We start from the raw sequence: 26,028 nt of genomic DNA, 5'->3' as shown, positions 1-26,028 counted from the left end.
ATGAACTGTGCGGAAAACGGAGTCGAAATAACTGCTGTGTTGCAACAACAGACTCAGCATTGAGGATAAAGTTGTCGTACGCGAATACCCGATGGTCTGTCGCCCACTATTCCATTGCTACCGAAATGGCGAAGAGTCCCGAAGTGACAACGGTGTACTAGCCAATATGAAAATGTCCAATATGCTAATATATCAATTGCCAGCATGCAACGAATAACGTATACATACTCCGTAAACTGACTCGTTCCACATCGTACGGAAAGAAGTCGAACAAACCATTCGTGAAAAATGTAAATGGTTAGTTGTCAGACACTTGTCTGTGGAGACCCCAGTCGAGATAGTGAAGTTGTAATCCTGAACAGTCATCCACATGTAGATTATAAAGTACTGATAGAATTTTTTAATTTTCATTTCTTAATAATGACTCATCATCATCATCATTTAAGACTGATTATGCCTTTCAGCGTTCAGTCTGGAGCATAGGCCCCCTTATACAGTTCCTCCATGATCCCCTATTCAGTGCTAACATTGGTGCCTCTTCTGATGTTAAACCTATTACTTCAAAATCATTCTTAACCGAATCCAGGTACCTTCTCCTCGGTCTGCCCCGACTCCTCCTACCCTCTAATGCTGAATCCATGAGTCTCTTGGGTAACCTTGCTTCTCCCATGCGTGTAACATGACCCCACCATCTAAGCCTGTTCGCCCTGACTGCTATATCTATAGAGTTCATTCCCAGTTTTTCTTTGATTTCCTCATTGCGGACACCCTCCTGCCATTGTTCCCATCTATTAGTACCTCCAATCATCCTAGCTACTTTCATATCCGTAACCTCAACCTTGTTGATAAGGTAACCTGAATCCACCCAGCTTTCGCTCCCATACCACAAAGTTGCTCGAAAGATTGAACGGTGCACAGATAACTTAGTCTTGGTACTGACTTCCTTCTTGCAGAAGAGAGTAGATCGTATCTGAGCGCTCACTGCATTAGCTTTGCTACACCTCGCTTCCAGTTCTTTCACTATGTTGCCATCCTGTGAGAATATGCATCCTAAGTACTTGAAAGCGTCCACCTGTTCTAACTTTGTTCCTCCTATTTGGCATTCAATCCGTTTATATTTCTTTCCCACTGACATTACTTTCGTTTTGGAGATGCTAATCTTCATACCATAGTCCTTACATTTCTGATCTAGCTCTAAAATATTACTTTGCAAACTTTCAATCGAATCTGCCATCACAACTAAGTCATCCGCATATGCAAGACTGCTTATTTTGTGTTCACATATCTTAATCTCACCCAGCCAGTCTATTGTTTTCAACATATGATCCATAAATAATATGAACAACAGTAGAGACAGGTTGCAGCCTTGTCTTACCCCTGAAACTACTCTGAACCATGAACTCAATTTACCGTCAACTGTAACTGCTGCCTGACTATCCATGTAAAGACCTTTAATTGCTTGCAAAAGTTTGCCTCGTATTCCATAATTTTGTAGAACAGACAATAACTTCCTCCTAGGAACCCGGTCATATGCCTTTTCTAGATCTATAAAGCATAGATACAATTCCCTGTTCCACTCATAACACATCTCCAATATTTGCCGTAAGCTAAAGATCTGGTCCTGACAACCTCTAAGAGGCCTAAACCCACACTGATTTTCATCCAATTGGTCCTCAACTAATACTCGCACTTTCCTTTCAACAATACCTGAGAAGATTTTACCCACAACGCTGATTAAAGAGATACCTCTGTAATTGTTACAATCTTTTCTGTTTCCATGTTTAAAGATTGGTGTGATTACTGCTTTTGTCCAGTCTGATGGAACCTGTCCCGACTCCCAGGCCATTTCAATTATCATGTGTAGCCATTTAAGACCTGACATTCCACTGTATTTGATGAGTTCCGACTTAATTTCATCCACCCCAGCCGCTTTATTGCACTGCAATCTATTGACCATTTTTTCCACTTCCTCAAATGTGATCCTATTTCCATCATCATTCCTATCCCATTCTACCTCGAAATCTGAAACATTACTGATCGCATTTTCACTTACATTGAGCAACTCTTCAAAATATTCCCTCCATCTGCCCAAGGCATCCACAGGATTCACCAGCAGTTTTCCTGTCCTGTCCAAAATACTTGTCATTTCCTTCTTACCTCCCTTTCGAAGACTGCTAATTACACTCCAGAATGGTTTTCCAGCAGCTTGACCCATAGTCTCCAACCTGTTTCCAAAGTCTTCCCACGATTTCTTCTTGGATGCTGAAATTATCTGTTTGGCTTTGTTTCTTTCTTCAACATAACTTTCTCTGTCTACCTGGGTTCTGGTATGTAGCCATTTTTGATACGCCTTCTTTTTCCTTTTACAGGCTGCCTTGACTGTATCATTCCACCAAGCTGTTTGCTTCATCCTACTTTTACACACTACTGTTCCAAGACATTCTTTAGCCACCTCTAGTACTGTGTCCCTGTACCTTGTCCATTCCTTTTCCAATGACTGTAATTGACTACATTCAACTAACTGGTACCTTTCTGAGATTGCTGTTATGTACTTGTGCCTGATTTCCTTATCCTGAAGTTTCTCCACTCTTATCCTCCTACATATGGACCTGACCTCCTGCACTTTCGGCCTCACAATCCCAATTTCACTGCAGATTAAATAATGATTAGTGTCATCAAAGAATCCCCTGAATACACGTGTGTCCCTCACAGCCTTCCTTAATTCCTGATCTGTTATTATATAGTCAATGACAGATCTGGTTCCCCTGCCTTCCCAAGTATACCGGTGAATGTTCTTATGTTTAAAAAAGGAGTTTGTGATTACTAAGTACATACTGGCACAGAAATCCAAGAGTTGTTTCCCGTTTCTGTTGGCCTCCATATCCTCTCCAAACTTACCCATAACCTTTTCATACCCTTCTGTTCGATTTCCAATCCTGGCGTTAAAATCACCCATGAACAGAACACTGTCCTTGTCCTTTACTCTAACAACTACATCACTGAGTGCCTCATAAAAACTATCCATCTTATCTTGATCTGTCCCTTCACAATGCGAATATACTGACACAATCCTAATTTTCTTGCTAGACACTGTCAAATCTATCCACATCAGTCGTTCGTTTACATACCTTATTGCAACTACGCTGGGTTCCATTTCTTTCCTGGTGTAAAGCCCTACACCCCATTGTGCTATTCCTGCTTTGACTCCTGACAGGTAGACCTTGTATTCTCCCACTTCCTCTTCTTTCTCACCCCTTACCCGAATGTCACTAACAGCTAAAACGTCCAGCCCCATCTTACTTGCAGCCTCTGCCAGCTCTACCTTCTTCCCAGAGTAGCCCCCATTGATATTAATAGCTCCCCATCTCATTACCATTTGTTTGCCAAGTCGTATCTTAGGATACCAAAGGTCCGAGGCATTTTGCTCTGATTATTGCCAGCATCATATTTAAAGTACCAGGGAAGCAGGTTGCTAGCCTTACTTGCCCCGAGTCCCATTATGTTTTAGCCCTAACGGCTGAGGGACTAACCGGTGGATTTGGTAGTCTTTGCCGTGTGAGCACAAAGGTGACCACGACTCAGAATATGTCCGAGATGCCCAGCCTTATTCCAAAGTAACTGGTATTCCGACTGTCGGGACCACTTACTTGGCCACTCATACGTTGCCCGTGGTTCATGAACTAGGACATGACTACAGGAACCCACACCATGAACAAACGAGACTTTTTACTCAAACGCCTAAGCTAACTCCCGTGCTTCAGTTGCGTAATGCGCTGGGCAATCGTCATACTGCAACAACATACGTTGTCGAACATCCAGAGCGACATCCTGCAATAGTAGCGGTCGTTCCTGTTCCAAAAACGTTCGATATTTCCGTCCATTCAATGTGCCGTCGATAAAATACGGACCAATGACTTTGTTCCCCATAATGCCATGTCGAATTAAATCAGGTGATGCTGAGGGAATTAGTTTAGGAAATGAGACACTTAAAGTAGTAGATTAGTTTTACTATTTGGGGAGCAAAATAACTGATGATGGTCGAAGTAGAGAGGATATAAAATGTAGACTGGCAATGGTAAGGAAAGCGTTTCGAAAGAAGAGAAATTTGTTAACATCGAGTATAGATTTAAGTGTCAGGAAGTCGTTTCTGAAACTATTTGTATGGAGTGTAGCCGTTTATGGAAGTGAAACATGGACGATAAATAGTTTAGACAAGAAGAGAATAGAAGCTTTCGAAATGTGGTGCTACAGAAGAATGCTGAAGATTAGATGGGTAGATCTCATAACTAATGAGGAGGTACTGAATAGTATTGGGAAGAAGAGAAATTTGTGGCACAACTTGACTAGAAAGAGGGATTGGTTGGTAGGACATGTTTTGAGGCATCAAGGGACCACCAGTTTAGTACTGGAGGGCAGCGTGGAGAGTAAAAATCCTAGAGGCAGACCAACAGCACCGTGGTTTGTGAACGTAGACTCAGCGGAAAATGGTACTTCGGCAAAGGAAGTTGGTGTCGTTTGTATTTTTTGATGATCCGATTCACAAAATACTATCCGGTTATGAAAATCGGCACCATGAAGTCCCTGATGCAGTGACACGTGGTATGAATGATACGACGACGCAGTACTGAGGCAATACTGTCTGTTGACATACCAGGATCACGGTGTAATTGCCTGGTGTTTATCCGCTGGTTTGGTGCACTGCCGCTAGTACAGCTATTTCATTAGCTTTCCCTGTAACACGTTTGCTTCCTTTTGCCGGTCTGTGCGCTGCCATCCGGCATAAAGGCGGTCACAACCTTGTAAAAGAACGAAAAGAACGAGCTTTGCACACAAGGCAACAGTAGCCTCAACATTCCTCCTACATTCTCCGTAAACCAGGAACATTTCTTCTTTTTATTTTGTGGTTGCAACATGCATTGTCCGCTTGCACGTCTGTTCTCCAAATGGTAGGTAGGTATGCAGGCTATAAACACTGCGCAAGTATTGTAATGACGACCATGCCACTTGGGACCTGTGGAATGGTACATTAGCTTATTTTTTTGAGTTGTAAATGTTTGTCATGTATTGTTGTTTTTCTGATATGGTCTACATCCTGGAGGACCTCCTCACTATGGATCAATTGGAATGAAAGTAATTCTAATCTAATCTAATCTTTAGAACCGCTCTCTGTTCTACGTCTACACGATACGTGAGAGCTCCGGTACACTGCCTGTTATGATACGTCGTAGTTCGCTACACGGCCACGGTGGCGCGTCAAGTAGTCCCCTGTTCAATACGTTGAAGGAATAAACGTTGTGAATGGGTTCCCAATTAGGAGTTACGAAGTACTGGCTATTCAGTAGCTGCACCCTTGTTCAACAGCCCCGCCATGATTCTCCTGTTGCCTCAAAGAATTGTGTGTGCAAATGATCCAGTACATTGCAAAATTTTGAGGAATGTCAACTGTGTTCATTACTCGTGATTTGTACAGTATAACACTACTGCATCATTAAGATATACAGTATGTGACATGTACAGTATATCCTGTAGAGCGCTGGTAAGCTCCAAACACACACACACACACACACACACACACACGCACACACACATCCTGTAAACAATATTCTCCTTATAATTGGGAAAGGTAAAGAGATCTGTTTGCATTGGCTAAAGAAGTACTATGCAAGTCTTCCTCACAACATGGTCTAGAAATCGGACATCAGCTATCTCGTAGAAGCACAAATTCTGCCCACAAGAAAGATATTTGTTGTGTGCTGGTGATTCTAGTACCTACTTAAGAGAACACTAAGTAATTCTCACGTACTGATCCTGAATGACCAATATTGGTTTATTTACTCGTAACTGTTGCAGCCATCAAATCTACCATGACACAGGCCAGTTTTTGCTGTAGATACTTTGTTTTTATGCACATCAGTGTGTCCATTTTACGAACTTGTTGAATGTTATTGTGCCATCCAGTCGATCAATAGCTCAAAATCTAGTACCGGTTGGGTTGTTTGGGGGAAGAGTGCAAACAGCGAGGTCATCGGTCTCATTGGATTAGGGAAGGATGGGGAAGGAAGTCGGCTGTGCCCTTTCAAAGGTACCATCCCGGTATTTGCCCGAAGCGGTTTAGGGAAATCACGGAAAACCCAAATCAGGATGGTCGGACGTGGGATTGAACCGTCTTCCTCCCGAATGCGAGTCCAGTGTGCTAACCACTGCGCCATCCCGCTCCGTGAAAATCTAGTATGAATATAAAAGATGTTGATATTGAGATGTATAATGCACGACAATGTGACTATTATAACGCAAGCAACAATAAAAAGTAAAGCCGTAAAAAGAAAACGAAGCACGGAATTAAATGAACAACTACAATAAATTAATCAAATAATATTAGATGGGCAATATCTGAGAAAGTCAACAAACTTCTGGGTACATTTCATTACTAAAAATTATTAATGGAATGTTTGCTGAAATTAGCTGTTAAAAGTAGAGGGGGGTTCCTGTCCAAGAGTGTGTAAGATATTTGATATTTATAACGAAATCATGCAAAATAGAGAGTAAGTTTCTAGCTGAACACTGGGTTGACTTCCCATCAGAAAATAATGTGTATTCTAACAAAATGTGACTTGACTGACGTTAGTAAACTTCGACCACCACACTGTTGCTGGGAAAGAAATAAACGGGGCATAACACACACCCATTAGAAGAAATTCTTCTCTTCTCTGTGGCTAGAGGGAAGTACGTCACTGCCGTTAGGTGACTTCTGTAACGCGACTTTTTGTCTCTCACTGTCAATCACTCTTCTTTACTCTGGCTTCAAGTGCGAGGTCACAACATGCACGAGGACAGAGCAACGTGTCACAGAAGGAAATATCCCGATCTACTTGACTGCCATATCCGTCAGTTCGTTACATGGAATAACTACTGTAAGATTCTCACATGTTTTCTGCTATCGTAAATAATTCACCTTCACTGTACTGGGACAAACATGAATGAGTGAAGTGTAGAGTAGTGAATAAGATCCTTGACTCTGTGTTTAGTTTTAGCTGTGGTTGTCTTGCTGCTCTGTCACTTGTGCAACGCTGGGACATTCTTATCTGAGCCATAGTAGCGAGCAGTTGAGTTTTTCAAATAATGAGATCTGCTATCTGTGAATCTGGGAGACGCTATCTCGAATACTTCATTATGGAGCTGAAAACTGACATATAATGCTTTCTTGTTCATGTTATTGACAGAAAATATTTTGGAGAAATTTTGAAGGTGTGCTTGTAGTTTCTTTGTAATGAGAGAATTTGTTAATTGTTAGTCTTCTTATGTTGTGCAGTTTTGTGTCAATAATCAGAGTTTGATTTCTCAGAAACGGTTTTCTTTACAGTAAAAGTCGCTTCCATGATTCATGGTAAAGTTCTGAATTTTCATCATGTGTCCATTGTACCTTACACCACATGAAGCGACAAACCATTTCTGACAAAAAAAAAGAATACATTATTTATTTTAGCTGTTGCATCTGTTGACTTGTTTTTGCTTTCGAGAACGTCAGTTCTCCAGACACAAAGAAAAAGAAACATGCTGATCAAGAGGTAAGTCACTTATATTTCAGGACAGCTCTCATCTTGCGTTACTGTGAAAACAGTGCGTAGTCAGGATTGTCAGGTGTCGTGCTGGCAAGTATATTAATTTTTGGTGAACGGTATTGGTCATGTCAAACAGCTATTATCTTCCGAGGAGAGCAGTAATGAAGCCACCGGTCTCGCCCCAGTGGTAACACCGTTTCCCATCTGATCATCAAAGTTAATCGTTGCTGGGCTTGGCTAGCACTTGGATGGGTGACAGTCCGGTCTGCCGAGTGCTGTTGGCAAGTGGGGTGCACTCAACACTTGTGAGGCCAATTGAGAAGCTACTTGGTGGGGAAGTAGCGGCTCCAGTGACTAAAACTGTCAACGGCCGAGAGAGTGGTGTGCTGACCACATACCCCTCCGTATCTGCATCCAGCCACGCCTGTGACCTGAGAATGACACGGCGGTCGGTCGATTCCGTTGGGCCCTCAAGGACTTTTCGGACAGAGTTTAGTTTTAGAGCAGTAATTTATTTTTGTGGATGTTCTTAGCCTAACATTGCACTTCACAACACGCAATATTCGTAAAGTGCGTCGGTACTGAGTTTTAGTAACACACATCCAAAATTTGCATCACCTCGGTTCCGAGAGTTCCGGAGACATAAACATCAATTCCGTCCTTTTTATTGCTCGTGAAAACCACACATTGCATGTTGTACCACCATACAGCGAGACCTTCAGAGGTGGTGGTCCAGACTGCTGTACACACCGGTATCTCTAATACCCAGTAGCACGTCCTCTTGCATTGACGCATGCCTGTATTCGTCGTGGCTTACTATCCACAAGTTCATCAAGGCACTGTTGGTCCAGATTGTCCCCCTCCTCAACGGGGATTCGGCGTAGATCCCTTAGATTGATTGGTGGACCACGTCGTCCATAAACAGCCCTTTTCAATCAATCCCAGGCATGTCCGATAGGGTTCATGTCTGGAGAACATGCTGGCCACTCGAGTCGAGCGATGCCGCTATTCTGAAGGAAGTCATTCACAAGATGTGCACGATGCCGGTGCGAATTGTCGTCCATGGAGACAATGCCTCACCAATATGCTGCCGATATAGTTGCACCATCGGTCTGAGGATGGTATTCACGTATCGTAGAGCCGTTATGGCGCCTTTCGCGACCATCAGCGGCGTACGTCGGCCCCACATAATACCACCCCAACACATCAGGGAAGCTCCACCTTGCTGCACTCGCTGGACAGTGTGTCTGAGGCATTCAGCCTGACCGGGTTGCCTCCAAGCACGTCTCTGGCGATTGTCTGGTTGAAGGCATATGCGAAACTCATCGGTGAAGAGAACGTGATGCCAATCCTGAGCGGTCCGTTCGGCATGTCGTTTCGTCCATCTGTACCTTGCTGCATGGTGTCGTGGTTGCAAAGATGGTCCTCGCCATGGACGTTGGGCGTGACGTTGCGCATCATCCAGCCTGTTGCGCAGAGTTTGAGCCGTAATATGATGTCCTGTGACTGCACGAAAAGCCGTTATCCGTAACTAGCAGTCATCCACTGTAATATTAGCCCTTTGGCGACGTGAGCGAGGTATGTCATCGACAGTTCCTGTCTCTCTGTATTTCCCCCATGTCGTAACAACATCGCTTTGGTTCACTCCGAGACGCCTGGAGACTTCCCTCGTTGAGAGCCCTTCCTGGCACAAAGTAACTATGCGCTCGCGATCGAACCGCAGTATTGACCGTCCAGGCATGGTTGAACTACAGACAACAAGAGCCGTGTACCTCCTTCCTGGTGGAATTACTGGAACTGATCGACTGTTGGACCTCCTCCGTCTAATAGGCGCTGCTAATGCCTGGTTGTTTGCATCTTTCGGCGGGTTTAGTGACATCCCTGAACAGTCAAATGGACTGTGTCTGTGATACAGTATCCATAGTCGACATCTATCTTCAGGAGTTCTGGGAACTGGGCTGATGCAAAACTTTTTTTGATGTGTGTATATGTTTTTCATTAAGCACGCGATTAGTATTTTGGCATTTAATTGGAGTCATTCTCTTTATTTGAAATTTTGCATTTCATTAACTTTGAACTTTTATTTCATATCTCTCTTCACATGCTGAACACAGGGCCAACCAAGATCAGTTTTGCTCAGCAGTTGAGAGCAACACCTAATGTACACGTTACATGAGGAGAAAGGTTTCGAAATCAATGTATTCAATTTTATTTTAGACAGACAATATTTTATACAAAGCTTACAACACATGTTATTTACCAGAACGAGTAGGTGAAGGAGGATTTTCTGTATATTCAAAACTGGTTTCATGGGAGAGTGCTTGTTCTTGATGGCTAAAAAAGCACTCACGGAATCTGGGCTGATGTCAAATTTTGTTGCTCGAATACATCAGGTCAAGTGCTCCCAAGATGATATTGCTTCTGTATCATTCATACCCGTACCCGTGGTCTAGGGATAGCGTCTTTGATTCATAATAAACGTCTTCGGTCCCGGGTTCGATCCCCGCCACTGCCTAAATTTTGATTAAATAATCAGCATTGGCGGCCGAGGACTTCCGGCATAAGAAGTCAGCCTCATTCTGCCAACGGCCTTGTCAAAGAGGGCGGAGGAGCGGATAGAGTTTCAGGGCACTCTCTTGTCCTAGGGGTGGGAAATTGCCCCTAAAGGCGGAAGAATCAGCAATGATCAACGACGTGAGGATGCAGAAGGCAATGGAAACCACTGCATTAAAGACACGTATCGTGTATCCACAGGACATGTGGCCTGTAATTGAAGAAGTGTCATGATGATCTCTCCATTGGAAAAGGATTCCGGAATAGTACCCCATTCGGATCTCCGGGAGGGGACTGCCAAGAGGGAGGTTACCATGAGAAAAAGATGGAATAATCTACGAAAGGATAACGTTCTACGAGTCGGGGCGTGGAATATCAGAAGCTTGAACGTGGTAGGGAAACTAGAAAATCTGAAAAGGGAAATGCAAAAGCTCAATCTAGATAAAGTAGGGGTCAGTGAAGTGAAGTGGAAGGAAGACAAGGATTTATGGTCAGATGAGTATCGGGTAATATCAACAGCAGCAGAAAATGGTATAACAGGGGGTGTATTACTGTGAACAGTTCAGTGACCGGGTTGTTCTAATCAGAATCGACAGCAGACCAACACCGACAACGATAGTTCACGTATACATGCCGACGTCGCAAGCTGAAGATGAACAGATAGAGAAAGTGTATGAGGATATTGAAAGGGTAATGCAGTATGTAAAGGGAGACGAAAATCTAATAGTCATGGGCGACTGGAATGCAGTTGTAGGGGAAGGAGTAGAAGAAAAGGTTACAGGAGAATATGGGCTTGGGACAAGGAATGAAAGAGGAGAAAGACTAATTGAGTTCTGTAACAAGTTTCAGCTAGTAATAGCGAATACCCTGTTCAAGAATCACAAGAGGAGGAGGTACACTTGGAAAAGGCCGGGAGATACGGGAAGATTTCAATTAGATTACATCATGGTCAGACAGAGATTCCGAAATCAGATACTGGATTGTAAGGCGTACCCAGGAGCAGATATAGACTCAGATCACAATATAGTAGTGATGAAGAGTAGGCTGAAGTTCAAGACATTAGTCAGGAAGAATCAATACGCAAAGAAGTGGGATACGGAAGTACTAAGGAATGACGAGATACGTTTGAAGTTCTCTAACGCTATAGATACAGCAATAAGGAATAGTGCAGTAGGCAGTACAGTTGAAGAGGAATGGACATCTCTAAAAAGGGCCATCACAGAAGTTGGGAAGGAAAACATAGGTACAAAGAAGGTAGCTGCGAAGAAACCATGGCTAACAGAAGAAATACTTCAGTTGATTGATGAAAGGAGGAAGTACAAACATGTTCCGGGAAAATCAGGAATACAGAAATACAAGTCGCTGAGGAATGAAATAAATAGGAAGTGCAGGGAAGCTAAGACGAAATGGCTGCAGGAAAAATGTGAAGACATCGAAAAAGATATGATTGTCGGAAGGACAGACTCAGCATACAGGAAAGTCAAAACATTAAAAGCAACGGTGGTAACATTAAGAGTGCAACGGGAATTCCACTGTTAAATGCAGAGGAGAGAGCAGATAGGTGGAAAGAATACATTGAAAGCCTCTATGAGGGTGAAGATTTGTCTGATGTGATAGAAGAAGAAACAGGAGTCGATTTAGAAGAGATAGGGGATCCAGTATTAGAATCGGAATTTAAAAGAGCTTTGGAGGACTTACGGTCAAATAAGGCAGAAGGGATAGATAACATTCCATCAGAATTTCTAAAATCATTGGGGGAAGTGGCAACAAAACGACTATTCACGTTGGTGTATAGAATATATGAGTCTGGCGATATACCATCTGACTTTCGGAAAAGCATCATCCGCACAATTCCGAAGACGGCAAGAGCTGACAAATGCGAGAATTATCGCACAATCAGCTCAACAGCTCATGCATCGAAGCTGCTTACAAGAATAATATACAGAAGAATGGAAAAGAAAATTGAGAATGCGCTAGGTGACGATCAGTTTGGCTTTAGGAAAAGTAAAGGGACGAGAGAGGCAATTCTGACGTTACGGCTAATAATGGAAGCAACGCTAAAGAAAAATCAAGACACTTTCATAGGATTTGTCGACCTGGAAAAAGCGTTCGACAATATAAAATGGTGCAAGCTGTTCGAGATTCTGACAAAAGGAGGGGTAAGCTATAGGGAGAGACGGGTCATATACAATATGGACAACAACCAAGAGGGAATAATAAGAGTGGACGATCAAGAACGAAGTGCTCGTATTAAGAAGGGTGTAAGACAAGGCTGTAGCCTTTCGCCCCTACTCTTCAATCTGTACATCGAGGAAGCAATGATGGAAATAAAAGAAAGGTTCAGGAGTGGAATTAAAATACAAGGTGAAAGGATATCAATGATACGATTCGCTGATGACATTGCTATCCTGAGTGAAAGTGAAGAAGAATTAAATGATCTGCTGAACGGAATGAACAGTCTAATGAGTACACAGTATGGTTTGAGAGTAAATCGGAGAAAGACGAAGGTAATGAGAAGTAGTAGAAATGAGAACAGCGAGGAACTTAACATCAGGATTGATGGTCACGAAGTCAATGAAGTTAAGGAATTCTGCTACCTAGGCAGTAAAATAACCAATGACGGACGGAGCAAGGAGGACATCAAAAGCAGACTCGCTATGGCAAAAAAGGCATTTCTGGCCAAGAGAAGTCTACTAATATCAAATACCGGCCTTAATTTGAGGAAGAAATTTCTGAGGATGTACGTCTGGAGTACAGCATTGTATGGTAGTGAAACATGGACCGTGGGGAAACCGGAACAGAAGAGAATCGAAGCATTTGAGATGTGGTGCTATACACGAATGTTGAAAATTAGGTGGACTGATAAGGTAAGGAATGAGGAGGTTCTACGCAGAATCGGAGAGGAAAGGAATATGTGGAAAACACTGATAAAGATAAGGGACAGGATGATAGGACATCTGCTAAGACATGAGGTAACGACTTCCATGGTACTAGAGGGAGCTGTAGAGGGCAAAAACTGTAGAGGAAGACAGAGATTGGAATACGTCAAGCAAATAATTGAGGACGTAGGTTGCAACTGCTACTCTGAGATGAAGAGGTTAGCACAGGAAAGGAATTCGTGGCGGGCCGCATCAAACCAGTCAGTAGACTGATGACCAAAAAAGAAAAAACCATTCATACTGTCGAAGTACGAGGGTCGTTCAATATGCAATGCCCCACTTATCTTTTTTTTTTAAAAAAAAGCCATTAATATACATAGACAATCGTCTTTGTACGTGCTTCACATTTGATGTTTGTTCTGTGCGCTGATGAAGTTTCGAACAGTTCTGGCAGAAGGCAGAGCCGCAGTACGGCGTCAAAATGGCGTCTACATACGACTCACGTTACAAGCAGCGTGTTGCTCTCAAATCTTGTGTTTTACATTAGATTAGATTTACTTTCATTGCAATTGATTGCAATTGATCCGTAGTGAGGTGGTCGTCCAGGATGTAGAACATGTCAGAGTCTTTTTCATTTATTTTATTATTATTATTATTATTATTATTATACAAACTAATGACTTGTGGAAACAGTTACATATGAGGTTACCAGTTCAGAAGGTAAAATTGTAGTGCCCCATTTACCTCCTACAGCAATACAAGATTAAACATTACCATGTAAACGATAAGGCTTCACTTTTTCCCCAACCTTTATCTTGTCCTTAATTTCCCTCAACCTAACAATAAATCCTGGTGTTTCGCAATGTCATTAAAGAACCCCAGATATTGGTAAGTATAGTACTAAAGAACTCCCTTTCCTGCTGACTGCATCCACACAATGTCTGACCAGCAGACTGTTGGTTATCCTCTTCTCAAGACATATAACTGAGGCCATTGGCAATAACATTATCCCCTCGGTGTATGTGACACACACTAAACTGGAAGGCAAGAGATCCAGAGTGCATTTGTAAGTGTGACCCATCTGCCTCGGACTCCATAGTAACCAACTAAGGACCTGGTTATCTGCCTCAAGAATGAATGGACAATGCACCAGATAAATATAGAATTTCTTAAGGGTGTACAGCATGACCAATGTTTCCAGTTTGTAAATGGAATATTTAGCTTCTAATCCTGACAGATTGAAAGAGGCATACTATATCAGATATCTTGTAAAAGAACAGCTGCCGCACCCGTCATAGAGACATCAGTTTGAACTATATCCTTCAAAAGTCAGTAGTCACCATATTTGGGCCGTTACTAACACCATTTTTAGACCTTCAGAGTGAGTTTGTTGGGAAGGACTCCATTCAAATTTACTTCCTTCTTACTCAATTCTTTCAGTGAATCCGTAATTTGGGGTAAGTTAGGTATAAACTTCTGAAGAAAATTTATCATGCTGCTGAACCTGAACATCCGTAAACGTTTGTGTGCAGTGTATGGCGATGCTGCAGTTGATAGTACAGTTGGGCGATGGGTAAAGAAAGTTCCAACTTCAGGAAATGCAAAAACAGAGATCCATGATCAGTCACGCTTGAGACGTCCTGTCACAGCCAGTGCTCCAGACATACTGAATCGTGCAGATGCCATTATTCGTGGCGACCGGAGCATCACAACTCGACAATTGGCTCTGCAGTTGTCGGTCAGCATTGTAAGTGCGTCTGCAATGACCGAGACTATCGGATATGCTCACGATGGGTTCCACGAATGGTCACAGCGGACCATACGATTCAAAGAAAGGCCTTTTCGTCTGAAATATTGGAGCGTTTTGAGACAGACGGAGAGGCCTCTCTCTACGGGGAACGCATTCTGAAGATGACGAGAGTGTCAGTCATACAGTGAAAACACAGCTACACCTATAGGACAAGAGTTTTTACCAGCAGGGAATACATGCTCTTTAACAGCGTTGATGTACGGCCATAGAACGTGATGGAGACTACGTAGAAAAACAGGACATGCACAAGACATGTTGATGTACGTTGTCACCAAATTCTGACTCTTTGCAATAAATATGTGCTGAGAAAAAAATGTGGGGCATTACATATTGAACGACCATCGTATTTTTTTACCGTAATTGTTGTGTAGTTGTCAACAATTGTAGAAGAAAGGCCCGAGTGCGGGTAGGCATACATTTTTGTTGTTGTGGTCTTCAGTCCTGAGACTGGTTTGATGCAGCTCTCCATACTACTCTATCCTGTGCAAGTTTCTTCATCTCCCACTACCTACTGCAACCTACATCCTTCTGAAGCTGTTTAGTGTATTCATCTCTTGGTCTCCCTCTACGATTTTTACCCTCCACCGTGCCCTCCAATACTAAATTGATGATCCCTTGATGTCTCAGAATATGCCCTACCAACCGATCCCTTCTTCTAGTCAAGTTGTGCCACAAACTCCTCTGCAATTCTATTCAATACCTCTTCATTAGTTACCTCCTCTAATCTTCAACATTCTTCTGTAACACCACATTTCGAAAGCTTATATTCTCTTCTTGTCTAAACTATTTATCGTCCACGTTTCACTTCCATGCATGGCTGCACTCCATACAAATACTTTCAGAATCGACTTCCTCACACTTAAATCTATATTCGAGGTTAACAAATTTCTCTTATTCAGAAACGCTTTCCTTGCCATTGTCAGTCTACATTTTATATCCTCTCTACTTCGACCATCATCAGTTATTTTGCTCCCCAAATAGCAAACCTCATTTACTACTTTAAGCGTCTCATTTCCTAATATAATTCCCGTAGCACCACCCGATTTAATTCGACTACATACCATTATCTTCGTTTTGCTTTTGTTGATGTTCATCTTATATCCTCCTTTCAAGACACTGTCCATTCTGTTCAGCTGCTCCTCCAGGTCCTTTGCTGTCTCTGACAGAATTACAAAGTTTTTATTTCTTGTCCATGGATTTTAATTCCTACTCCGAATTTTTCTTTTGTTACCTTCACTGCTTGCTCAATATACAGATTGAATAACATCGGGGATAGGCTACAATCCTGTCTCACTCGTTTCCCAACCACTGCTTCCCTTTCAAGCCCATCGACTCTTGTAAGTGCCACCTTGTTTCTGTACAAATTGTAAATAGCCTTTCGTTCCCTGTATTTTACCCCTGCCACCATCAGAATTTGAAAGAGAATATTCCAGTCAACGTTGTCAAAAGCTTTCTCTAAGTCTACAAATGCTAGAAAGGTAGGTTTGCCTTTCCTTCATCTATTTTCTAAGATAAGTCGTAGGGTCAGTAATGTCTCATGTGTTCCAACATTTCTACGGAATCAAAACTGATCTTCCCCGAGGACGGCTTTTACCAGTTTTTCCATTCGTCTGTACAGAATTCGTGTTAGTATTTTGCAGCCGTGGATTATTAAACTGATAGCTCGGTAATTTTCTCGTCTGTCAACACCTGCTTTCTTTGGGATTGGAATTATTATATTCTTCTTGAAATCTGAGGGTATTTCGCCTTTCTCATACATCTTGCTCACTAGATGGTAGAGTTTTGGGAGGCCTGGCTCTCCCAAGGCTGTCAGTATTTCTAATGGAATGTTGTCTATTCCCGGGGCCTTGTTTCGACTTAGGTCTTTCCGTGCTCTGTCAAACTCTTCACGCAGTATCATATTTCCTATTTCATCTTCATCTACATTCTCTTGCATTTCTGCAATATTGTCCTCAAGAACATCGCCCTTGTATTGGCTCTCTATATACTCCTTCCACCTTCCCGCTTTCCCTTCTTTGCTTAGAACTGGGTTTGCGTCTGAGCTCTTGATATTCATGTAAGTGGCTCTCTTTCCTCCAAAGGTCTCTTTAATTTTTCTGTAGGCAGTATCTATCTATCTGTCTTACCGCTAGTGATATGTGCCTCTACATCCTTACATTTGTCCACTAGCCATCCCTGCTTGGCTATTTTGCACTTCCTGTCGATCTCATTTTGAGACGTTTGTATTCCTTTTCGCCTGCTTAATTTTCAGCATTTTTATATTTTCTCCTTTCATCAATTAAATTCAATATCTCTTATGTTACCCAATGATTTCTATTAGCCCTCGTCTTTTTGTCTACTTGATCCTCTGCTACCTTCACAGTTCCATCTCTCAAAGCTACCCACTCTTCTTCTACTGTATTTCTTTCCCCCATTCTTGTCAATCGTTTCCTAATAGTTTCCCTGAAGCTCTCTACAACCTCTGGTTCTTTCAGTTTATCCAGGTTCCATATCCTCAAATTCCCACCTTTTTGCAGTTTCTTCAGTTTTAATCTGCAGTTCATAACCAATAGATTGTGGTCAGAGTCCACATCTGCCCCTGGAAATGTCCTACAATTTAAAACCTGGTTCCTGAATCTCTGTCTTACCATTACATAATCTATCTGAGAGCTTCCAGTATCTCCAGGCCTCTTCCATGTATACAACCTTCTTTTATGATTCTTGAACCAAGTGCTAGGCATACATACAGTGTTAGGTTTACATACAGCTACAGAATTATTGCACTGAGATCTACCAAGACTTACTGTTCTTCGGTGATGTTGTCCCTCCGTTCATACATCTGCTGGTAGGAGAAGAGAACGTGGTTGATTTTGGCTTCGCCGCATATGGTGACGGCGGGGAAGGGCAGCTTGCTGACCGGGTAGGAGGACTCGGCGAAGGTGACGATGACGGGCGTGGTGTCCCACTTGTGCTTGGCCTGCCAGATGAAGACGCAGCACACGGAGAGGCTCAGCAGGAAGGTCAGCACCCAGCACACTCTGCCAACAAAAGGGGGCCACGGCCACCTCAGTTCCGTAGTCGTAGAAAAGCAGGATTCTCATCACGTCGACTCAGAGGTCATTGCAGATGTGGAACCTCCCGGTGTACTTTTCAAAGGATCCCACCGGGCGTGGTGGCGCAGTGGTAAGCCACTGCACTTGTATACGCCTACAGACCGCACTCACGAGGGAACCTCCCCATCGCACCCCGCTCAGATTTAGTTATAAGTTGGCACAGTGGATAGGTCTTGAATAACTGAACGCAGATCAATCGAGAAAACAGGAAGAAGTTGTGTGGAACTATGAAAAATATAAGCAAAATATACAAACTGAGTGGTCCAAGTGCAATATATGCAACATCAAGGACAGTGGGCGCTCAGGAGCGCCGTGGTCCCGTGGTTAGCGTGAGCAGCTGCGGAACGAGAGGTCCTTGGTTCAAGTTTTCCCTCGCGTGAAAAGTTTAATTTTTTATTTTCAGACAATTATTATCTGTCCGTCCGTCCGTCTGATGCGACTGTGAAACTGTTGCATTCATTTGTTGTAGTTTATGTGACAAACTCTTATGTTTTCATCATTTTTTCGGGAGTGATTAACACATCCACAAGAAAACCTAAATCGGGCAAGGTAGAAGAATCTTTTTACCCTTTTGCCAATTGTACAACTTAGGTGGGTCGACAACATATTCCTGTCATGTGTCGCACATGCTGTCACCAGTGCCGTATAAAATATAGCAGACGTGTTTTCCTGTGGAGGAATCGGTTGACCTATGACCTTGTTTTCGGTTCCCATTGGACAGGCACGTCCTTTCGTCTACTAATCGCACGGTTTTGCGGTGCGGTCGCAAAACACAGACATTAAACTTATTACAGTGAACAGAGACGTCAATGAACGAACGGACTTTGCGAAAATAAAGAACGTAAACTTTTCACTCCAGGGAAGACTTGAACCAAGGACCTCTCGTTCCGCAGCTCCTCACGCTAAACACTTTTTTTGTTTTGTTTTTAATTTCGTTTTGTTCGTTTTCGTTCGTTGTATCTGCTCAGTGCGGACATCGCAAGACACCCGTTTAAGTTCGTCGTTGACCCATTAACTCAGGGTTTTTTCTTTTTCTGAGTTACCATGGCGGCACCACGGGACCACGACCCACCTGAGCTAACACTATCCTTGATTTTGCCTGTCTTGCGCATGGACTACTCAGTTTGTATATTTTGCTTATTTTTTTCATAGTTCCACACAACTTCAAAAAAAAAAAAATGGTTCAAATGGCTCTGAGCACTATGGGACTTAACATCTGAGGTCATCAGTCCCCTAGAACTTAGAACTACTTAAACCTAACTAACCTAAGACATCACACACATCCATGCCCGAGGCAGGATTCGAACCTGCGACTGTAGCGGTCGCGCGGTTCCAGACTGAAGCGCCACACAACTTCTTCCTGTTTTCTCGATTGATCTGTGTTCAGTTTTTCAAGGCCTATCCACTGTGCCAACTTATAACTAAACCTGAGGGGGGTGCGATGGGGAGGTTCCCTTTTCAGAATGGCTGAGCCTTGATTAGAGAAATGGCGTGTTAGAGTAAATGTCGACAAGTGCGAAGCCGTTCTGTTCACTAGAAGACCGAAGCAACTGCCCAAACACCGATACTGCAGACTAGTAACTCTACATGCACGCCCAATACCTCGCTGTCTGGCTGGACCGGAAATTACTCTGGGGGGACCACATACAACACATGACCAACAGAGCAAGCGCGAGGCTCAAACAGCTCTACCCTATGCTCAACAGGCGTAGCACACTGAACAGAAGGGTGTCGAGGTCCATGCACGTAACACTTATTCGACCCCTGATGACGTACACAGCCCCTGTCTGGGGATACGCTGTGCCCACACGCTTGCGCCGTCTGCAGATCATACAAAACAAAGTACTCAAAATCATAAGCAATGCTCCACGATACACACGCATCGCGGACCTTCACTGGGAAAACCGACTTCAGGCTCTCACGGAGATAATCCACAAACTCACCACAACACTATACAGAAACTCCAGACATTCGCAGAACCCGTTTATTCTGAATCTGGGGAACTATGACCACAACCATAGATGGAAACATAAAAGACCAAAAGACATACTTGCAAGGACCTAACATCTATGGCCATGTACACGCAAACACAACGGTACAGGTGAGCCCCTGTTAATCAGCCACCATTACTGGATATCGAATTGGAACGCACTTGCCGAATAACTGGCACCACGCAGGGAAGCCGTACCGTACACTGCATGCAAACAAGCTCCACACATCCCCCACACAGTGAGATGATCTATGGCCGATCTCCCACTACTGTATAACGATCTTGATTGTTCCAGGAATGCAGCGGCTGCAGCAAACTCGGATACCTCCCCATCGCCTGCCACGGTAATGATGCATGATACCCATACTAACAAACCCAACCTTGCACGAACTATCGCAGCTAGTAAGCCACTACTGCTCTTACTGCCCATCCTACTGCCGCAGAGGTTTTTTCCCACGGCACGAGCCTTGGCACTTTTTTCCCTCTGCTCTTCAAATTGCTACCCTCACTCACGTTTCGTCCACTATCTATCACCTGATGGACCGTGTTAATGCGTAGTCTTACCCAGACGCAAAGATAACAACACAGTCCAGCATCCTGTGATCCACCTATTAGATAACTAGCATGTTGACGGAGAAGACAGTAGGACTTTTGGTTTGGTCACCACATTGGTGCGGGCGTGGAGGGGCCTCATCTCTCCACTCGGGAGAATAGCGGTTCAAATCTCAGTGGATTATCCAGATTGATATCATCCGCGATTTTCTTAAATATTTTAAGGCAAACGCCGCAAGGGCTCCTTTGAAAAGAACAGGGTCGGTTTCCTTCACCATACTTCGCCACTACGAGCTTGTGCTCCACCTCTGATAACCTCGTCGCCGATGGGACCTGAAAACCTACTCATTCTTCCTCTTTTTCTTTGAAAAGAGCCACCCAGGGTTCTACCTTAATCGATTTAAGAAAATGACTGAAAATCAAAATCATAATGGGTCGCCGGTGTGAGGTAACGGGCGAGTCGTCGGGCCAGGATAATGTTCTAAGTTCAGAGTGGCGGTCACCGCTCGGGTCGTTCGGCTAGCGGGGGCTCGGCAGCGCGGCCGCATGGTGTCGGACAGCGGCCGTTGCAGGAGGGGCGGCCCCAGCATGTGGTCCATCGGCCGCGTGGCTGGGAATTCCACTGTGACGAGGGCGGTGCTTTGTGTCGGTGAAGGAGATGTCTATGCCGGGAGCGCCAAAGATGGCGGACTTTGTGAAACCATCATGGCGGACATTTCACAAAAATGGTCCAAATGGCTCTGAGCGCTATGGGACTTAACTGCTGAGGTCATCAATCCCCTAGAACTTAGAACTACTTAACCCTTTCGTGGGCAAAATTATTGAGCAGTTTTTTTAATGAATGGAGAGCAGACAGTGGTTAACAGATAGGTATATTTATCATACAGAATATCAAATTTGCTCCAACTGTGAAAGTGGGGTCACACAACAAGGTGGGAAGTATTCTTCCCACTGCCCTTCCTAGGAGTTAAATGACAACAACTTGTTCAATATATGTAATATTTATTTGATAAATTTACTTCTCTTGTTACAATGATTGTTCACAATTACTTGCCATGAAATTTTCTGAAACATGGGTCTATGCAAAGTGGCATTTGACAATATGTACAAACACAGCGAGTGCTCTTTTCCGCAACTTTGGTACTACAATGACGGCACGTCCAGTACGTTTCTCCTAAAATGGGTTGATGCTCCCCTACAGCCAAATGACGAAAATCTTCAGGTACTTTACCCCCCTTTTTGCCAGGAAGACAGGTTTTTGCCCACGCATTTTTTGGGATGAGAAGCCAGCGATCAATTTTCTGGCTAGATGGATCCTGTATGTGAGCTGATCATGCTGTCCACTTTCTCTTTTACTTATTTCCCACAGGATAAAACTGTTCACTGCAGCAACGTCCACCAGGAAATAAAATATTCTGTGCCACCATTTTACAGAACGTCTGCCAATAGCATACCTTTCTCGAAATTGATCAAACTTATCGACACCACCCATTATTTTGTTATATTCTGCCACAACTTCAGGGCAAGAAATCTCTGTACTAGTACCATCCTTGATTTTCCTTTTCACTGTGGCTGTTTCACATGGGTCATGAATTGAGGACAGGAAAGTGACTGGATGGTTATCCATCCATTTCACTGCAGAAATGGCTCCTTTTGTATCAAACTGGAATTCTCCTCGTTCAAGTTTTACGTTTTCCTTCATAAATTTGGGTAAATCAAAAGTATTTACCTTATACTATAGCTTTGAGAAAAAAATCACAAAATGTCACGCAAACAGCACTGAAAGGCTCCTCTACAGAGCAACACTCAGCTATACAATGCCTCTGCGCGAAGATACAGCAAAAACGGCGGGAACTTCCAATTGGAACTAGTACCCTATACTGTTCACTAGGTGGTAGCACCATACAGAGGTGGGAACTGTGAATTCCACGGGACTAGGAGCGAGTTCATTGTAGTGGGAAGCATGTTTCCCACGTCTCACGAAAGGTTTAAACCTAACCTAAGGACGTCACACACATCCATGCCCGAGGCAGGATTCGAATCTGCGACCGTAGCGGTTGCGCGGTTCCAGACTGTAGCGCCTAGAACTGCTCGGCCACCACGGCCGGCAGACATTTCACAGGTCGTGTAGAAATTAATAGTAGCCAAATGAATCATAATACCTCAAAAAGAAACATGAACATTACCATTATTTGCACGACGATTCTGATGGTGTAATCAGATTTTCATTATCTTTATTAGTTTAAAGTTCAGTATCTGACGGTAAATTATAGAAGTAACACTCAGCAACGAATTTCCAAAATTTAAACGCTTCATCCGATTTCGTCGATCGACGTGTCTTTAGAAAGCTATTAATGTAAAGCTAAATTGGTATAAATTACAGGCATGTAGCTTGAATAGTACATGAGTTTTTGGAGGTCAAAGTGGCCGACTACTATCCATCGCGTCAGGCCATAAGTACTCCACAGTGTAAGGGGTCCGTAGGCCCTTACTATAAGTTTGCACTCGGCACAGGTCGACAGGGCAAACTATCGATAGTGGCGGGCCGAGCTGTGCGGAAGCCGGCTGTGGTTGTAATGCAAGGTTTACCGACAAAGGGAGTGGCCATCGCCGCGGTTTGACCCCTTTGTGCTAGAATAATACGGAGAAAGTGAAGAAGTATAATTATGAGAGTAATCAGTGATATTTCAGTGCCGATATTTTGGTTTCGCGTCTACCGCGCCGGCGTCATTTGGATTGCAGTGTTGGATTGCAGGGTTGGATTGCAGTGATTGGATTAGCGTGTGACGGTAATGAATAACGAAGAAGCCTGTGCTGAGATTAGCCGTAATTAGATGTGTATGACGAAGGCAGTGGCTGTCTCCTCCCTTTGGTGTTTTTTGAGACGAATATAGATTCTTGATTAGTGAAGCTGTGTTGTTGTTCTTCTTGTTACTAGACATTTCATTATTACAGCAATTGAGAAGGACAAAATGGAATGTAACAACTCCGTAGCAGTCCATTCCGATTGCCAGCCCCATTAGGTACACGGTCACATTATTTAATTATTCAATTGGGCTGCTATTAGATCCCGATCGAGCGGGATACATAAAATACGGACGTGTTACAACAGTGACACGAAAAAACAGTAGCAGCACGCTTATAAATATATTTATTGATCTATGTCTTTGTTTATCTCCTATATATACTGTGCATGAAGAAATTGGTTAAATATTTACTGTGTTTTAGAAAGCACAGATACATTAGGCTCCTGGTCTACCCTTTGCTGCTTTTCTTTTGATACATGTTTATTTAATTGTTTATGTTTTTAATAACGTGTGTTAGAGCATATTTATGGTCCAGCCGTAGGAATATTTATTTAATTTCAAGTATTTGAATGTAAATCCAGTATTTCGAATATGTTTCATATGTTCGTGTGACTGTGCGTTGGTATGAAGATATGGCGCGAGCGCTCTAGCCAATCACAGCGCTCGTGAATGGGGAGACTGGGTGGAAGCGAGTTTCCGGAGAGGACACAGAGGTAGTCCTGGGAGGACGGCACTGGAAACTGGAGTGATTGCTGGACGCGGACAGTACGGCGCGACGGACACACAGTCGGCGGAAAGACTTGGACAGTGGAGCAGTTTGCGCAAGGTCTCGGAGGATAGAAATATTTCGGAATGCCGACCTCTGCTCTTGTGTGATTTCCGTGGCTTCTGCAGTGAAGACGCAGTGTGCGCTTAGAAGTGAATATCTCGCGAGCTATGTTGTTGTTCATAACTAATAACTTGCAGTAGGAATCTATTGTTTCCCTGTTATTCAACTTATATTTTATTTCATTGCTGGACCATCGACACCAATAAGTGTTTCGCAGAAATATACCGCATTGTCAAAAGTACTTCTACTATCTTACTCATCATTTGAAGTCGTTAAGACAGTACTTTCAGATTTTATTTAATTGCAGTCTTTCATTTATAAATTTATATGTTACATTCATAATTATGTCCATTCTAATTATCCGGGCTGTTATGCCGTGGTCGGTTGATGAATTTTGTCTCAATTCCCAACGTTTCGTCTCCGACTGCGGGAGACATCTTCAAGGGGGTCCGTAGGTCGATGGAAGGTCCAACACACCCACTGGCTCGCTACTGGCTCGCTACCGACTGCCGCTAAATTCCGTGTCCGCGCGCTCCCGCGCCGCGGCGTGACGTCACGTGTTTTGAAAACGTCAGTCCAATTGGCCGCTGTCCGTCGCCGTCGACCGCCGTTGCCATCGCCCAGTAGTGGGCGGGTGGTACACATCTTCTTTAACACCCTCATCCATATACCGTTTAATTTCACGCCCTCCTCCCTTCGGTTGAAATTATTTGGGTGTTTAGCGATTTCGATTGCCTCCCTGTAGAGCCTTTCGTAGTATCCGCTTGTGGCCGCTAGTACTTGCGTCTCCTCGAGACGAATATTGTGGTTCCCTGGCTGGAAAGCATGCTCCGCAACAGCTGATCGTTCCGTTTCTCCTCTTCTACAGTTTCCCTTGTGCTCTTCCAAACGTTTAGAAACAGTTCTTCTAGTTGTACCCACATAAACATCACCACAGCTGCATGGGGTCCTGTTACACTCCAGCTTTTTCCAAATGTTTGCGAGCGTCCTTGGCAGGCTTAAGGTATTCCTGTATCTTCCTGCTGGGCTTGTAAATTACGGTAATATTCCGCTTCGTCAAGATCCTCCCTATTCTTTCCGTTACATTTTTAACAAACGGCAGGAAAACCTTAGATTTTTCTGTAGCCTGTACGTCAGTATGATTTCTGCGTGGCTGCCTCAACGCACGTTTTATTTCGGCGGACGAATATCCGTTCTTCATTAGTGCATTGTGGAGATGTTCCATCTCAGCGTCGAGCAACTCAGGTTCACAAATATTTCTAGCTCTGTCCGCTAACGTCTTGATAACACCCCGCTTCTGTTGTGGGTGGTGGTTCGAATCCCGGTGCAAATAACGGTCCGTGTGCGTGGGTTTGCGGTATACTGAGTGGCCCAAACTACCATTTTCGTTTCTAAAAACAAGCACATCGAGGAAATGTAATTTGCCGTCTACCTCCTCCTCCATTGTAAATTGAATTCTCGAGTTTATGCTGTTTAGATGTTCGTGGAACCGGCTTAGTTCCTCCCTAGGAGCATGCTTTCCAGCCAGGGAACCACAATATTCGTTTCGAGGAGACGCAAGTACTAGCGGCCACAAGCGGACACTACGAAAGGCTCTACAGGGAGGCAATCGAAATCGCTAAACACCCAAATAATTTCAACCGAAAGGAGGAGGGCGTGAAATTAAACGGCATATGGATGCCGGTGTTAAAGAAGATGTGTACCACCCGCCCACTACTGGGTGATGGCAACGGCGGTCGACGGCGACGGACAGCGGCCAATTGCACTGACGTTTTCAAAACTCACACCGCGGCGTGGGAGCACGCGGACACGGAATTTAGCGGCAGTCAGTAGCGAGCCAGTGGGTGTGTTGGACCTTCCATCGACCTACGGACCCCCTTGAAGATGTCTCCCGCAGTCGGAGACGAAACGTTGGGAATTGAGACAAAATTCATCAACCAACCACGGCATAACAGCC

The 26,028-nt window shown here is 43.7% G+C and overlaps 1 protein-coding gene across 1 annotated transcript in view; it reads right to left on the bottom strand.

Annotated features, from left to right (window-relative positions):
- The window catches only part of LOC126088468 (pickpocket protein 28-like), a 176,312-nt gene that overhangs the window by 122,953 nt on the left and 27,331 nt on the right, over nucleotides 1-26,028 (bottom strand). The window contains exon 3 of the mRNA XM_049906609.1: nucleotides 17,585-17,818. Within this exon, the coding sequence (XP_049762566.1) occupies nucleotides 17,585-17,818 (234 nt within the window). The remainder of the gene's footprint in view (nucleotides 1-17,584; nucleotides 17,819-26,028) is intronic.

Source organism: Schistocerca cancellata, chromosome 6 (assembly GCF_023864275.1).
Source record: "Schistocerca cancellata isolate TAMUIC-IGC-003103 chromosome 6, iqSchCanc2.1, whole genome shotgun sequence".
NCBI lineage: Eukaryota > Metazoa > Arthropoda > Insecta > Orthoptera > Acrididae > Schistocerca > Schistocerca cancellata.
Note: the sequence above shows the minus strand (reverse complement) of the source record. Positions and strands in the feature narration are given on the sequence as shown.